The 15,903-nt window shown below is 44.0% G+C and overlaps 1 protein-coding gene across 1 annotated transcript; it reads left to right on the top strand.

The window, feature by feature from the left end:
• Nucleotides 1–318: 318 nt before the first annotated feature.
• GPA33 (glycoprotein A33) lies at nt 319–13,929 on the top strand. The gene is made up of 6 exons (XM_080374570.1): nt 319–8,368; nt 9,289–9,499; nt 10,019–10,177; nt 12,436–12,549; nt 13,071–13,194; nt 13,821–13,929. Exons 1-6 carry the CDS (start codon nt 8,174–8,176, stop codon nt 13,900–13,902), a joined length of 885 nt encoding a protein of 294 aa, XP_080230696.1. The 5' UTR covers nt 319–8,173; the 3' UTR covers nt 13,903–13,929.
• The last annotated feature ends 1,974 nt before the right edge of the window (nt 13,930–15,903 follow it).

Here is a 15,903-nt window from a genome sequence, read left to right as displayed (position 1 = left end):
GCCGGTACCTGTGGCAGCTCTTTTAGCTGAGGTGCCAATGCCCATAAGTTTTGGCAGCTCACACTAGACAGGGAAAGAAAGTCAACCTAGAAACAAAACCAAAATCTCTTAATATCGCCAGCTGCTGAAGTCTTTCTCTTTGGGCAGCTTTATGGACTTCTCATGGGTAAATTGTACGTTTCCTTCTTGCGTTTATCCCCAGCTCCTGTGGCCCCCAACGAGAACTGCTAGGGAAAAGGGACAGGATGTAAGTGCCTAAATACTCTTTCCAATCCAGGCCTAAATAACCAGCAATAAATAAAGTGCATCTAAACACGAGTCTTAACATCAGATCTATCTAAGTATCAGGTGTTGGAGCATACGCTCTCCGTGATACCCAGGAAACCAGTCTTACTTCGCTGGTTTCAACAGAACGTCATCAATTTCAGCGCCAGCTTATTTATTTTCAACGCAACGGGGTGGCTGGTAGAGGCAGGGTAAAGCTATTCCCACAGTGAATTGTTTCCACACCAATGTTCTGGCACGGACACCAGATAAGGCAGCCTGTCCAAGGAACGGACAGTGAGGCGAGATCCAGTGCCTGTCCCTCCTTCCCAGCACAGTGGAATTAGACACGTGCCAATATGCTTGGAGAAGTTGTTGCTGTTAAACTGTAAAAACCTTGTTGCTTTTACAGATAAAGGACAAATTTATGTGAAAATAGTGCATTTGTTTCAGAGTCACCATGCACTCGTGCACTGCTTGATCTACATCAGCGGTCCTCAAACCTTTTAAACAGGGGGCCGACACGTGGATGAAGTGGCAGGCAGTCATCTGCAGCTGCTTGGTTTCCCCCCCCCAACCCCCGGTGAGGGGGGTGGGGGTTCTGTAAATACCGGGGGCTGGATTGAGGACCCTGGGGGGCCGTATCCGGCCTGCGGGCCATAGTTTGAGGACCCCCGATCTACATAATACCTTTTAGACAGTAAGGTTACTAAGAGCAGACCTGCTTTAGTTATTTGAAGAACTACTGTTATAAGCACTGTTTGCAGCTTAACTCTGCAAATTCTCTTTGTTGTGGGTTTTTTACTAGCCAGTTGCTGAAGTTAAGAAAAAAACCCAGATGAAACCCCATGTATTTCCACAAGCAGTGGGATTACCAAGCCTGATTCCCAATGGAAGTGTGTCCTGCAGTCCAAGAGCCCCAGCACAATAAACATCCCTCACGGGCCATCGGCTCTTGCCCTCTGTGACTGCTTGCTATTTCCCTACCTTCCTGGCTGCACAAAAGATGAGCCGGACCATGCTTAGGTGCACTGGTTGCACAACCACAGATTCTTGGAGTAGAAGACAATGATTAATGCCCAAGAGGTACCATTAATCTAGATTTCTCTCTTATCCCAACTGACTGGGATTGCTGATCTTTATGAGACTGAAAGGAACTTCCCGTCTTTAAGATTACTATCTGTCTGTCAAATTTAGCCGTCAAGTGGATTTTGAAATTATTGGGGAGAAGAGAAGAAAGAGAGGTTGTATAAATGATAGTGGAAGTCTTATTTCTGTAAAGAGGATAACGGCAAGCTTACCAAGTTGGTCCAGTGTCTGTCAAGGGCTGTAACCAAGTTATTTTGGTGAAAACTCAAACCTGTTATGTAGAGAGCTGAGAATCAACAGAGGAAGTACGGGCAGATGGTGTACGGTGATGGCATTTCTGTCACTACCTCTGTTCATCAGACATTATTAAATATTAATTAGGAGCAAAATAGAGTGTGGATGCTAGAGTAGAATCCTACATGTCTCTCCCTGAAGGCTGTAGGACAGTCACAAAGATCGTAAAGTCTTTAAAGGAGGTAAATATTTAAGAAATTCATCCTTGTGAGGAACCTCATCCTTGTGGGCTCTGAAGAAGGGGAAGGAAACTACTGACCTTGGTCCAGTTTTGTTTACATCTTAAGTCATTTAGAGGTTATAGCAAACTGCTTTTGGGAAAAGGCTCTCCTCTCTTTGCAGAGTCCTTGCCATCTCCTAATGCCTGCAGCCCCTCAAAGATAAGGTACATATAGCAAGATGGATTTTTCCATTGGCTGTTCTCATTTGGAAGATTGCCAAATAATACTTCTGTACTCTTATGTGCTTTTAATTTGCTTTGTGCTAACAGTTTCTTTGAAGAGAACAAAGGTTATGTATCAAGCACAGAAGTACAGACTGTCCTTTCTATCAGAGGGATTACATTTCCAGTCACTCGTAAGCTCCATTGTCTCGGAGGTGTTTTGAACAGCTGCTACACAGACCAAGGGGCAGTCTCGAGCATGGCTTTGGGCAGGTTTACCATGCAAGTATGGGGTCAGCACAAGATCAAGATCCAGAACTGCTTTAATGGACTAAATACAGATATATCTGGCGTAGGCATCCACTTTTTGAGGTGGCCTCCTTCAAAAATCAAAACAGAGTTCATCACTATTATCAATGTATTGTCAGATGAAATGAATCATACTCACAGTGGTGCCTAAAGGCATGAAGTCCCCATCCAAGATGCCTAAAATGATCACTCACACCCTAAAAGTGACTTTGCCTCTCAAACGGCTAAGACACAGAGCATAGACAACTATCCCAGATGGAGACATCCCTTGCTGCCTGTCGGCAGTGAGGAGTTTAAAAGACATGCTAGCCAGCTGCACTCAATTAAATGTCACATCAGATGTTTGCCTGAGCTGCTGTCAGTCCTTTTATTCTTTGGTCAATCACAGCAGCAGTAAGTTGTCCTTCCCAAGTGCCCATCCAGAACTTGTGAGCAGTGGCTGGACTTCACCGGGTACACAGCTAACACGCCACGAGCCACTCTGTTTGTCTAACAGCCTTTTTCAGCGGACAGGTAGAAAGGACCTTTGGTACCTATGGCTGTTGTGCAAGCCACACGCTGGGACAGTTGAGCAGCAAGCATAAGAACCTGGCTGAGAGGCATCTTCCCTATATTTAGATAGCCCAGTAGTCATCGAATTCTCCTAAATGACATATTCTTATAGGTATTTAAAGTAAGTGGAGTTCAGCACCTTGGTTCCTTAAAGCCTGGAAGTGGGCAGCTGCCTGCATCGTGAAACATTTCAATGCCTTTACTCTGGCCCCAGGCTCCCGTAATAAATATTTAAGATGAACGAGGCTTACCCTCCCCTAGTTACATGTCACCACACGCATGACTTCAGTTCAGTTGTTGTATTGTACACTCCCAGCCACCGCACCCTTCGGTTTGGCTCCTCTCTTGCTTTATGTACCTGGGTGTTAGGAGGAACAGGGAAAGGCAGTTTAACTGGGGAAGAAAGTTCACAGCTGGGGAAGGAGTCCACAGGTCTCCTCTCTGCCCCTAGGCAGAGAGCAGCAAGCAGCGCCGAAGCCGACTGGTGATCTGGCTCGTCATTCTGGCTGTGGGGAGCGGCAGACTGGAGAAGCGCTATAAAAGAGACCAAGAAAGTGAACCCGTGACGGCTATGTGAAGGAGCCCTTCCCCTAAAGCCAATCGCTTATTCAGCCACCTAGGGATTACAAGGAAGAGCACCTGGAGGTGACACAAAGGAGAGATGAGGAGGACAGCAATGGAAAGACTTTGGCCATTGGTTTTCAGCGCCAGTGAGTACTAATTTGGTTATGTCCTCAAGGGTTGGGTAGAAGGAAACAGCACTACAAGGTCCAAGTACTCCAACGGACTCTGTGTGTTTCTTTTCTTGTTTAGTAAAAGTTGCTTCATGTTTATGATCAGGCAGGTGTGTTTACCATCTCTGTGCTGAATGTCCAGACTCACAGGCAACTCCTAAAGCCGCAAGACAGTGTTAGGAACAAGAGAAGAATGCTATTCTTTATGAGGCTGGAAAATATTTGTTTTAAAACAGTTTCAATGGCTTCCATTACATACAATGTTTATCTCTGAAGAACTTCCTCAGCTAGAATTAGAAAAGTCTTTGGGTTTTATACTTCCATACATAAATCTGCATGTGCTGTAGGTCTCCGTCGCCTAAATCCTACTGTTTATGTGTACTTTGATAGAACTTGCGATCTCTCTCTATTATTTGCATCAAGGGGATGCACAACAATCCCTACTAACGCATATAAATCAGCCAGCTTGCCCTTTCTCATCCCACCTTGTGGAGACTGCAGTCTCAGTTCTACTGCCTTTTAACCTGTCTCATCGCCTCATACTGATGCTCCTACACCTTCTTCCAGGCTTCAAAGAAAGCTATGTACATGAAAATAGCTTGGGGTTTTTACCAAAAATCCTGAAAAACCTCACTTCAACAATAAGACCCACAAGAAAAAGAAATCCACAAAGTTTAACATAATTAGAAAAAGTGGATGTGCTCCATGTGCAACAGATGTGACTTCTCATGAGTTGATGACCATTATGTAAATTGTGTCAATTGGTATTCATTCTCCTTTTTCATTATTCTCACTTTCACGCTATTGGAATGACAGATGGGAAACTTTTCAGAGCAGAAATATGTATGTTGGGTGAAGCCCTTCTTGCCTGTTTGGGCAGGACTCTAATGGTAATAATTCAGTGTTAAAATACTGGCCTGTGAAAAAAATTTTTGAAAAGGTCTAGTAGATTCCTGCATTTCACTGGAGTGGAGAAATTGCACAGCACACGGCAGTGTTGGGGTGCCGGAGCTGCCCTGAACGAGCTGCATCGGGATCTCAGCACAGGCTGGCGACTTCTGCCGCACAGCTTTTCACTGCAGTTGTGCAAATAACCGGTACTGCAAACGTCTTGCTGAAGGAAAAGCCCCGAACGGTCATTCTGAATCAAACAAACCTTTTACTTTTACTGGAAATTTCATGTTTAATAGGTTTCCCCTCTCCCACTTTGGAATTAAGTTTCAGCTAAATTCTGAGGTCAAGTATTGAATTAAAAGTCAGAGCATTAGGAGACTAAATAAAACATTTCCACTTTTCCTGCTTTTCTTACTAGCCAAATCTACCAAGGGAAATCAGCAATAATAATTTTGCTTGATCAGAATCTCAATGTTTTCAGCAAACAGAATATTCCTCTAATTGTTTCCAGCCCTATTAATTGCCCTTCAGTCTGTTTTGATTAATACTTAGTAAGGAATGTGAAAGTAGACCCGTCACTTTGATTTGCTTCTTCCTTTGCACAAGTACAAATGTTGAACCTGAGCAGCAGGAGATAAAAACCTTCTCAATTTCTTAAAATGTTATAAACATAGTAATTGATAGCACACACAAGCATAATTCTAAGGCTTAAATCGATGTGATGCCACCCCTCTATACTATATAGGCTATTCATCCTCTCTCCCTTCTTGAAGTTCTCTCAGAATCGGCCCTCCCCTCCCTTTGGCTGTACTTTGAATAGATTCTGTTTTCTCTCAGAAAAAAAACCCAGCCAACTCCTGAAGAATAACCCCCAGTTTTTAGACATGCTGCCTATGGCCAGCTGCCTGTGGGTGACTGTAAATAAGTGAAACGAGGTGAAGACAGGGAAGGAGGAAACTGGCATGAGTCAACGGCATCTAGAATGAAACCCTGCAGCTTCCCCGAGAGCCAGAAGAAGGCCTAAAGAGGAGTGGGAGCCAGAAAGGGATGTCGTGGGTGAAAAATGGGAGAGCATCAGAAGCTGGGCGCTGGGGCGATAGCAACAGATGAAGAAGCGGTCTTGCTTGTTACGGACTGTGTCTCTTGTATGCAGTGTTTGCTTCAGCTGTTCTCCTAGTCTGCACCAAAGACGTCTGGGAAAAAAAACCAAACATATTTGTCGTAGGATTTGAGTCACCCACCTGGAAGAAGGAAAATCACCCGTGAAAGGAAGCCTTAGGGCTGGGCAGTCTCTGCCCTGCCTCAGGGCTGAGTTAATGACCCGTCAGTGAACCCTGCCCTGGTGGAACCAGTTTCTGAGCCACAAAAGGATCAAGAAATGGGGTTTGCTCCATCTCCTAGTACAGTCAGTGGTCCTGCTACTTAAATGCAGGAAAGCATCTCTATCCAGTCACAACAGGCAACGGGAAAGCTTTCATAGGTGTCTCATACAGAGATACGATGAAAACAACATTCAGAAAGACTGGCAGGGCTACACAAACACAGGCCTTGCACTGGATGCTCCAGAGCAGGGAAGGACCTGGGAGTGGCTGCAATAAAACCACGTTAGAAATACTTTGCCCTGCTGGGTTCCTTCTCATAGCTGTCAGTGGCTGTAAATGAATTAATCCCCGAGAGAACAGAAACCACTACCACCACGACACAGAGGAAGAGACTAAAATGCACGCTTAGCTAATTAACTGTGCCAGACCACAGAACAACTCTGATGGGTCAGGGAATGCAGAAAGATGGGAACTTTGGCTAAAAAGCAGATCCCTGCGCCAACTGTTCCGTGTAACCCTGTGCAATTGCTGGAATCGCTACCAGCAGGGTTCCAGCGCAGGGACAACAGAACCTTTTGGGTCCCTGTGCTGTTATCCCAGGGGACACTGGCGTTCACTGCTGTGAATTGAACAGTGCTGTTAAGGATCTCTTAAAAGCTCTGGTCATGCTCAGCTCGCCAATGGCTTGCTCTGACTGGGATAACACGTGTGGCTGCAGCCTTTTCCTGCCTAACAAAGCATGTATTCACCATCAGTTCGCAACTCAAGGTGGAATCCAGATGGCCTTCACTCTCTCCCTTACACATCACACTCCCACATAGACCTACCCTGGACAGAGATGTGGCAGACTGAGGACGCAAAGCTTGCTGGAGGGCAACTTGGCAGGCAAATCTTCTCTGGGGGAACACTGACTCAGCCTGGTTTGTTCAGAAGCAAACCTTCACCACTAAACACAGCAAGCTCCTCTGGGGGACATCTCTGCCCTCCTCCACTTTCCTCCTTACTGGACCACGTTCCTCTCTGCCATGGGAGTGCCTCTGAGCAGCACTCTGCCACAGCACAAGCAAACTAGTAGTCTGCAACAAGGCTTTTACCATCGGTCAGATTCTACTGTCTGTGCTGTACCTTCATACTCTTCAGGCTAATCCCTCTGCTGCATGCTTCTCCTTGCCTCTCCTACATCCAGGGTACTCTCACTCCTCCCTCTACTTCTTCCACATCTCTCTTCATTGGCTGCTCCTCTTCCATACGGTCCTTAGAGCTATTTAACTACTTAGCAGGAACCAGCCACAGCTGCACCTTATCCACATCAGCCAACCCGCCGCCCCTTAAGCCAGCCCACAGCCATATATCGTTAATTAACCCAGCTGCATTCCTCTACAGCACTCCATTTCTTGCCTTCTTGCCCTCTCTCTAACTTGTTTCAGACTTAAGATTTTTCTTGACTGATTTAGTTTGGTGCCATAAACCAAACCCAACCCACAAACTGTAAGGAGAAAGCAGGTGGTTTTTAAACATAGGTTGCCGCAGGCATGAAGGTCAGCTATGGCAGGGCAGAGGTAAACCTCCAGCTCAGTCCTGAGAGAACTAAAACCTGCCACTAGTTAAAGCTCAGGTATGATGAATTAAGCATCAAGTCAAACAGCATCCAGCATACAAGAAACACCTACCCTGTGCCCTGCGTGCTTCACCAGGGCATAGAAGAATTGCTGTTTTATTCAATGCTCAGCTATTCCTGTGTTCCACAGGCAGAAGCTACAGTTCTTGGAGAAAGGTGACTACTACCCTACTAATTCTTAAAAACAAATTGCTATTCTTCTCTTGTTTGTTTCAAGGTCTCTTTGCTTTTCTAGGTTTTTCTCTTTTTCAGGGCATTACATGAACAGGTTTTGATTCCCTAGCACAAAATGTCACTTCTCTATGGACTTGGATCGAGGCAAGTTATTTGATAGTGTTCCTGATCCCTGAAATTTGACAATATCAATTTGTTAGTTTAGCCTGAATCCTTAAGACCGCTGATGCACTTGTATTATCTGTTTATCTGTCTCACTCTGTACATTCAGACCTGTCAAAGGATGTCAGTCACACTCAAAGAGGGCTCAGAACAAAAAACCAAACATCTTCATAAATTCCATGGCAATGTATGTCCAGGTAAAGAAGAACAGAAACGAGGAACAGAAAGCAGAGTTTAGCTCCCAACCACCCTACGCAGCAGCCTCCTATAGTCAACCAGCCACAGTGTGCATCACCTCTTGCTCAGTGGGGAATGCCAGGAATGATGGAGGGGATGTGGGGTTATTCCAAAAGCCAAAGAGACAAAACATGGAATCCAGATGTCATTAATTTTGCTGAGTACAGAATTCATTCTCTTCCTAGTTCTGGTGACTGCTCATGCCCTCACTGTGGAAGCACCTGACAAGGAAATACAGGTGGCACGAGGGAACAACGTTACTCTCCACTGTCATTTTAAAACTGAGGCTCCTGTTGTCTCAGGAGATGTTGTTGTCTGGAGGAAAATCAATAGCGAGGTAAATCAAGTTGCATAACAAAACGTATGGTAGGATATCCAAGAGGGGAGTGGGAGGAGAGGTGGAAGCAGGGCTGTGGGCAGGAATGTATGCTGGAAGAAAAAGATTCCTTCAAAACTTCCTTTAATCTCAGAACTATGCAAACAGAAACTCTGGTTCTAGATGCAATTTATCCCAGACCTATTGCATGATACTAGGCAAGCCCCCACCATTCTCTTTCCTCTCTTGGTCTTGCAACTACGTATTGAGGATACATCACTGTATATGCTGTGGGTTTACATCTATTAAAATATGTGAAATACTCAGATATTTTATAAAAATATGTATATATTTAAGTATATGTATCATATACATATTTATATATATACACATATATTGGATACTATGCTATATAAAAAGTTTTGATGATAATAGTACATGGAGAGATTCTTGAGGTCTCCTACCTTCATAGAGTATTTGAATGTAAAGAGACCTCTGAAGTTCTCTCAACTAATTCTTGGGAATTAGTGAGAGGGGAACCAGCCTTTGGATATCTCCTTGCAGTAACTGCCAAGGGTCTCTTCTCTGAAGATCCTTGCTGGAAAAAAGCAAGGGAGTTTGTGTAATCATAGGGGAATTCGATCAACATGTGGACCTCGGGCAAGTGTCACAGTGTTCTGTCATGGAGGGGAAAGGTGGATAAGCCTCAGCAAAAGAAACCAGTTGTGTCTGACTTCAGATAAGGTGGGAGAAGGGGACTCCAAACAGAAACGCCACCCCTTTTGAATTTCTGTTTTTCTTGGCTTTTTGGCAAACTCAGGCAGTTTCAGGCACTCTTTTCCAAGCTGCTGCTCTTTTAAGAGTGGGATAAACCATCAAGTTAGGTTGTAGACTTACACAGAAGACACTGCGACTGATCATTTTCCCTCCCTCCCTATCAGGATGATGCTGTCACTAGGTATTTTGATGGACTTGTACAGTATGGCAAGGGCTATGAAAACCGTATACAGTTTAGCGGTGATGTAAGCAAAGGGGACATCAGCATCACCATCAATGAAGTGACCATGGAAGACAATGGGACATATGTATGCAGCGTTCGTCTGAGGAATGACCCCCCCAGGCATACCGCAACCTTGTCGCTTTTTGTCCTTGGTAAGCATGATGGAGGCAACACCCGATCCCTTAAGACAAAACTCTTTTATTTGTTGACAACGGATCTTCTAACAGAAAAAATCTTGCCCAGGAAGTCATCATCCACAATTCCATCTGGTCTTTTCCTACTACTATGGAAGCAGGTTGGAGGGCTTAGAGCACCCACCTCCCTTAGATAACCTGACTGTCTTTATAGTTCACTTTCCTAGTAACTCCTGCCCCATGACATGGCCTTCCTCATTCCCCCTGTGGCTTGCCATACTCCAGTTACCAAAAGGTGAGTTACCCAACACTATTAGACGTATCCCAAAAAGCATTTTACAATTCCTTCTTGGCTGACCAGTGCCAAGAAGGGAGAAACAAATTAGAGACAAGTTCACTCCAGTTCCTTTCAGAAGAAGGTGGCAGGTGCAAGACCACCCTCTGTTTAGCAGGAATAAAAAGCACTGGTGAAGAAGATGGGTTGAAACAAAAACCTACTTCTGATTAATACAATTCCTTCCTTTTTTCTTCCTTCAGTTGCACCATCCAAGCCAGAATGCAAGATTTTGGGGACAGCAGAATACGGTCATACAATCAATCTGACCTGCGTTTCTCATGAGGGCTCCCCAAAGCCCAGGTACACTTGGCAAAGCTTCGACGTACAAAATGAGCCCCGTGTACTAAGACCAACAGAAGGTATGTGAAATTCAGACGTCAAGTCTTTGAGCTCTCTCTAGATCAGGGTTGGAAAGATTTTGAGATGCAAATACAAAAACACACTTAAAGGCTTTTTCTAGAAAGTTCTTTGACCAGGATTTCGAAAAGCTGTCTTTTTGATACAAGACACACTCCTGAGTAACTTAGCCAGGGGAAAAGGACTGTGACCTAAAGTAACAATGGTCAGTAAGATTTTCACTTCAGCTCTCACCAGGCGAGAAAGCTGGCTCACCAGACAGAAATCATTACTTTTCAGTTGCTGGGTGTAGCATGAGGAATAGCACCGAAGTTTCTAACTGGTGTGTCTTTATATCCCAGCTTGCTCAACACTGACCAGGTTGCTTTCTGGGGTGAAGGCACAGAAAAGCTGGCTCTGGCAGCAACTCTCCTTCCAGAGGTGACTCCTCACCTAGAGGAAGGTGGTATGAGAAACAGTTACGCCATGCCTGCGTTGAGCATAAATGAGACTTCTGGTTCTTTAAGACTGCCGCACAAGCCCCCAGTATTTTATTTACTTTATTTTTAAGTCAGAATCTGGAAAAAAATTGAACTGAATTTCCACGGCAGGACCTCGGTAGAACTATTTGCACAGAAAGTTGGGTTTCGTATTCTCTGAAGTGCAGTAGTGACAAGAGGACTCAGATTTATTCCTTTAAACAACTTTGTTTCTTCCTGGCACGTTCAACTCCAGAAAGACTGAGTACCTGAACCTGCCCTTCCCGGTTTAACTTACTGTTATAGCATCGCTATAGAGATAAACTAAATATGATCAGACTCGACAGGGATATTCGCAGCTCATTAGCCGATTCTTGCGTAAATTATGCCAGAGACATCACCAGCAGGGGCACGAGCCTTATTCATTCGTCTGACTGGCCACTAAGTGGTGCCAACGCATCACGCACAGCCCTGAACGTCCCGGGATTTGTGCTCTTCCAGCAGCAGGTGCCTGCTGGAATCCTGGTCTTCCCTGGGCAGGGGTCTCTTCTGATCCATTTCCACCTCCGTCCTGTTCCCATCAGAGCATCCATGCCCAAGCAGTGTGCCAACTGTCCCTTTCTGCCCCAACCTGGCTGGACACCTGCTGTCGCTACAAGCAATTTCCTTCTGCGCTAAGCAAGTCCCAGCTCTGCAGGGTGTGCAGAATCCTCTTAGGAGCTGCTCCAAAATTGATAGTATCTGACCTGCATTTTTCCCAGTTTGATTCACCAGTCAATTACTTTTGATTTAATATAGGAGGATTTGCAGTCCAGTTATAGACTGCAACTCTGAAAGCTAGAAACAGCCCCCTGGAAGGAAAGTGTGTGTAAATATATATATAGAGAGAGAAGCAAGCATGGACAGTATGTAGACACTAAAAAAACCAAACAAAAAATTAACATCAAGCACGCAGGCTGTTATTTCTTGGTTTACATGCTCTTTTACTATCCAGCAGTAGGCACCAGCAGAGACTAAACAGAATCCCAGTCCCACAAGTAGGCTGGAAAGCAGTGAGATCACAGGGAAAATACAAGGAAGTCACTGTCAAGTATTCAGAGTTTTTTGCTTTTAGAGTAGGAATCTGGACCTTTATCAGTACATCACAACCAAAAAGCATGGACTACGCGTATAAATGTCAGCTGGAGACTAACAAATAGAAATGACAGAGCTGAGCTTTACTGTATGTTCTGTTAGGCTGGACAGAAAACACTGGTGTATCACAGCAATTCCATGTCACTGCATTTCCTTTCCTTCATTTTTTTTCACAGCCTGCTTGGCCTCTCCCAGACTAGAAAACTATTTCCCCCACTGCTAAATAATTCAGACCTGACGTCCTAAGAGCTGGAGGACTGAAAAGCATTTTGTTGTTCCACGAGTTAATTCATCAGATGGCCAGTTCTCAAAGCCAGATGCTGGTTTGGGCCATCTTACATTTCTCAGCAAAATCCAATGTAAAAAAGCTCTCGCTAAGCACAAATACTTCTTCACCCTCCACCTACGATTTTCTTTCTAAAAGGAACGTTCAAGTGCCACATGTTCCCTGTAATCACTACAGCACGCTTGCGTTTGTCCTCCCACAAATCACACCCAAAGCTAGGGAAAGCACAGCAGCTCCCGGGCAAGGCGGAGCAATCCATCAGCTTTAATAACTTCTCATGGCTCCAGCTACCCTGGGCTGGAATTGAAGGGCTGCTGTCCCCACTTCCTTCCCTGCTTTAATTCTTTTCTTTTTTTTCAACTGGATTTGTGCTTCACAACAGGGGAACAAATAACGCTGAAGAACATCTCAGCAGATATGTCTGGCTTTTACATCTGCACTTCAACCAACATTGTGGGGAAGGAATTTTGCAACATGACGGTCAGCGTTGTGCCACGTAAGAGACGGGGTTGCTTACTGGAAGGGTGGTACCAGAGAAAGCATTCTGGCTGCGTGGCCAAGGATTAATGGAGGAAACGCACACACAAGTATAAAATTCTGCTTTCTCGCAAAAAAAAAATAGCGCGCTTTTTCTACCTTTAGGAGAGATACTCTGCATTGGTTTACATGCTAATAGAGTACTCACTAACTCATAGAGTACTTCACAGATGACAAAAAAGGCGTAGAGTGAGATAAAACAAAGTCCCTAAAGCCTGAAAGCGAACTGTATCGACAGTTGTTGTTCAGCTCCACAGGCTCCTCCCTATCACGGTCCAACCAGTTGCTCCTGCACACTTACCAGACACCCAGTGCAGAATTCGTTCCAGTTGCTGCAGTCAGACACAGGTGGCTCCCACTCAGCCTGGCCCTGGCAGTGAGATCTGACACCCGGCGGTGGGATTTGAAGTCCGGTGGTTGTGCTGGCTGCATGTGGTACCCATCTCACTGCAAAGGGCTAATTCTTTTCTTCCTGTACAGCATCCATGAACATAGCTCTTTACGCTGGCATCGCTGGTGGAGCTCTTGCTGCAGTTTTAGTTATTGGTATTTTAGCCTATTGCTGCTGCTGTCGGGCGGACAAGGACAAGGACTATGAGATGACGTAAGTACCTTTCTCTAGAAAAGTGAACAGGATATATGAAGGGTTCATGTTCCCCCTCTGGCATCAACATATGTAGTGGAAAGCACAGGAGAAAAAAAGAAATCAAGAAAAGCGTGCACTGCTTTTTCCTTTCAGTTTCTACCCAAGTGGCTCCCATCTCTTCTCATGGAATATGACCAGTATTACCAGACACCTTTGTGGTCTCTGGGGTAGAAGCCAAACATTCAAACCCTGGCACTGAATTAGCAAGCCCAAGTCAGTCAAGCGTGCACAGCTACTTGATAAGCAAAGCACAGGCTGTTTCTCATTTCTCTGAATCCCTGTAGTAGCTGTTTCTGTCCTTGCTAGTCTAAATCACCATGAGGTTCTGTACTCAGAATTACAGCTCCAAGACAGAAACTTTTTGTTTATTCTCATGATAGAAACAGACCACTGGAAGAAAAGTGAGATAAGATACACCAGTCACCCTTTCTCTTGCATCACCAGCAAGACTCACTCTCTCTAGAGCGATTCAGTAAAACCGCACACCAGCTTAGAGCAGTCTAAAACCATCCTAATACAAAATCTCTTCAGTAAAATTTCTAGCTGGTTTTAATTAATACCTCTACTCCTGAACAATGTTTCAGGGAGCAAGAAGATAGAAATGAACCCTCCATGGATATGCCTACAAGGAATCAGAGAGCAGAGGATGGTTTTGAAGATGAATGAAGAAAGAAGCAGGAGTCCAATGCCATCTTCAGGATCTGCTGAGGCACAGAACCACTGTAGAAAAGAAATCAATCCCTCTTTCTTACTGCAAGGTTTTTTTGAATAATATGATGAAAACTAATGGCTCTGCCTTCAAGTTCTGGGAGAGAATATCCTTGCCTCCCTGGAAAGAAGTACTTAACCTACGATGAGCACTAATACAACCTCATAGCACAAACGTGGACACGAAGCACTGTTTCACCCAGTCATCCAAAAATAACCATTCTTCTAGACTTCCAATTTTCTGAAAAAAGAAGCCAGGCAGCTCTGTTTGGAGAACAGAGTTGCTGCTGTATCTCCAGATCCACAGAAGGTTTCAAGGTCACCATCGAGGAAGGGTGGTCTTGTTTATGGTGTTACACAAAGACGTAAGCTGTGCATGGTCCAGTACAGAAGTTATTTTATGCAGACTAAAGAAAGCTGATCTTTAAGGATATTTTATTAAATGTGTTCTTTGTATATATTATACATGAACATACAAATAAAAAACCCGAAAAAATTCACGTGACCAATGAAAGTCTCCTGTTTGGGGCAGCAATGCATACTGGATAGAAGGGATAAGGTAAGAAGTTACATGGATTTGTAACTGGCAGCTGGTAAAATCTAGAAACAGTCTACTAGCCTACATACTGTCAGATTCCTGAACTTATGAGTTCCAGCTCAGAAAGCTCCTAAATATTGATTTTTATTACATTATCCTTTTCTCCTCACTGTTGCATGGGCAAACCAGAAATAGTCCATTGCTCCTGCTGCTGCTTCTGAAAAAGTGACAGCATGAGAACACATACGTGGCAAGTACATCTTTAATAAAAAGAAGGAAAAGAAAGAAAAGAGGGGGGAAAGAGGAAAAAAGCTTTTTATTCAAAGTTGTAACAATTCAATCAGAAGTGCTGTATGTGCAAAATGTGTGCAAATGCGGAGAGAACTCCTATCACTACTATCTTATCTTTGGAAGATAATGGACTGTCTGTCCCAAAGACTGTTAATGTGGTTGGCATCAAAGGTCATTGTTGGGGGGGAGGGTGTGGCTTTTGTTTTGTTGTTTTATTATTTTTAAGACATGGTCAATAAATTTCTTACACTACAGTATTTACCCTTTCAAAGCTCTCTATTGCATCTTCGACTTCAGGAGTTTCAGAAACTTACTGCAACGCCTCCTACACACCCTTTACCCCCAAGTAGTTACTTTTAAATCTGTAACAAAAATCTAAAATACAACTTCAAAAAAGAGCCAGCAAGCCTCCTACACATGGACAGCATTTTCTAGATTTTGAACTATGCAAATCAGACTACCAGAATCACTATTCTGTCTTGCTTTCTGGCTGCCTTTGTTTTACAATTATTCTTAAAATTACAAATATTCTTAAAATATACTTAAAATTATTCATTTGTACTGGTAACAACTGCCAAGACCAACAACCAGAGTTCTTTTACCATGTCCATACAAACCCAAATCTCTCTGGCAAAGAACCACCTCAAATGCAGCTCGGCAAGACATTTGGAGGACCTATTCCCATGCTTAGTTGAGATGCATGACAAAACATTGCAAAAATGGATGACTAAAAAAAAAAATTTGCACGCAGAAGCTAAAGGCAGATAAAACCCCAGGTACATAGCTCAGAAACAGAGCTGATAAGGATTTTATTCTTTTTTGTAACAAGGAAGTATAGTATGAATTATCTAATTAGCATCGTAACAATTTTAACTGTGAAACAAAAGCTATCTCTTTTGTACATGTTACAGCCATTAGTCAGCACTCCCTCACAAACACCTATATACCCTGGGACTGAAGAGGGTTTTGCTGAGGGATAATCGTGTGGATTCTCAAAGATCTTAACTGGAAAGACCAGAAAAAGGATTGGACAATTACCAGAAGTATTTATGACCAGAAACTGGCTCTGGCCTCTATAAACTATTTTAACACTGCGCTGCCTATCCCACACTCTTCACTTTTAGGACATG

Source organism: Falco punctatus, assembly GCF_963210335.1.
Source record: "Falco punctatus genome assembly, chromosome: 2".
NCBI classification, from domain to species: Eukaryota; Metazoa; Chordata; class Aves; order Falconiformes; family Falconidae; genus Falco; species Falco punctatus.
This window is presented reverse-complemented; position numbering and strand designations above follow the sequence as displayed.

What these genes read in the sequence shown, in the direction of transcription:
- GPA33 (XM_080374570.1), top strand. Translation starts at nt 8,174, where the DNA reads ATGTCATTAATTTTGCTGAGTACAGAATTCATTCTCTTCCTAGTTCTG. An exon ending in GGAGGAAAATCAATAGCGAG is followed by an intron (nt 8,369 to 9,288) that starts GTAAATCAAGTT and finishes CCTCCCTATCAG; the next exon opens with GATGATGCTGTCACTAGGTA. An exon ending in GACGGTCAGCGTTGTGCCAC is followed by an intron (nt 12,550 to 13,070) that starts GTAAGAGACGGG and finishes CTTCCTGTACAG; the next exon opens with CATCCATGAACATAGCTCTT.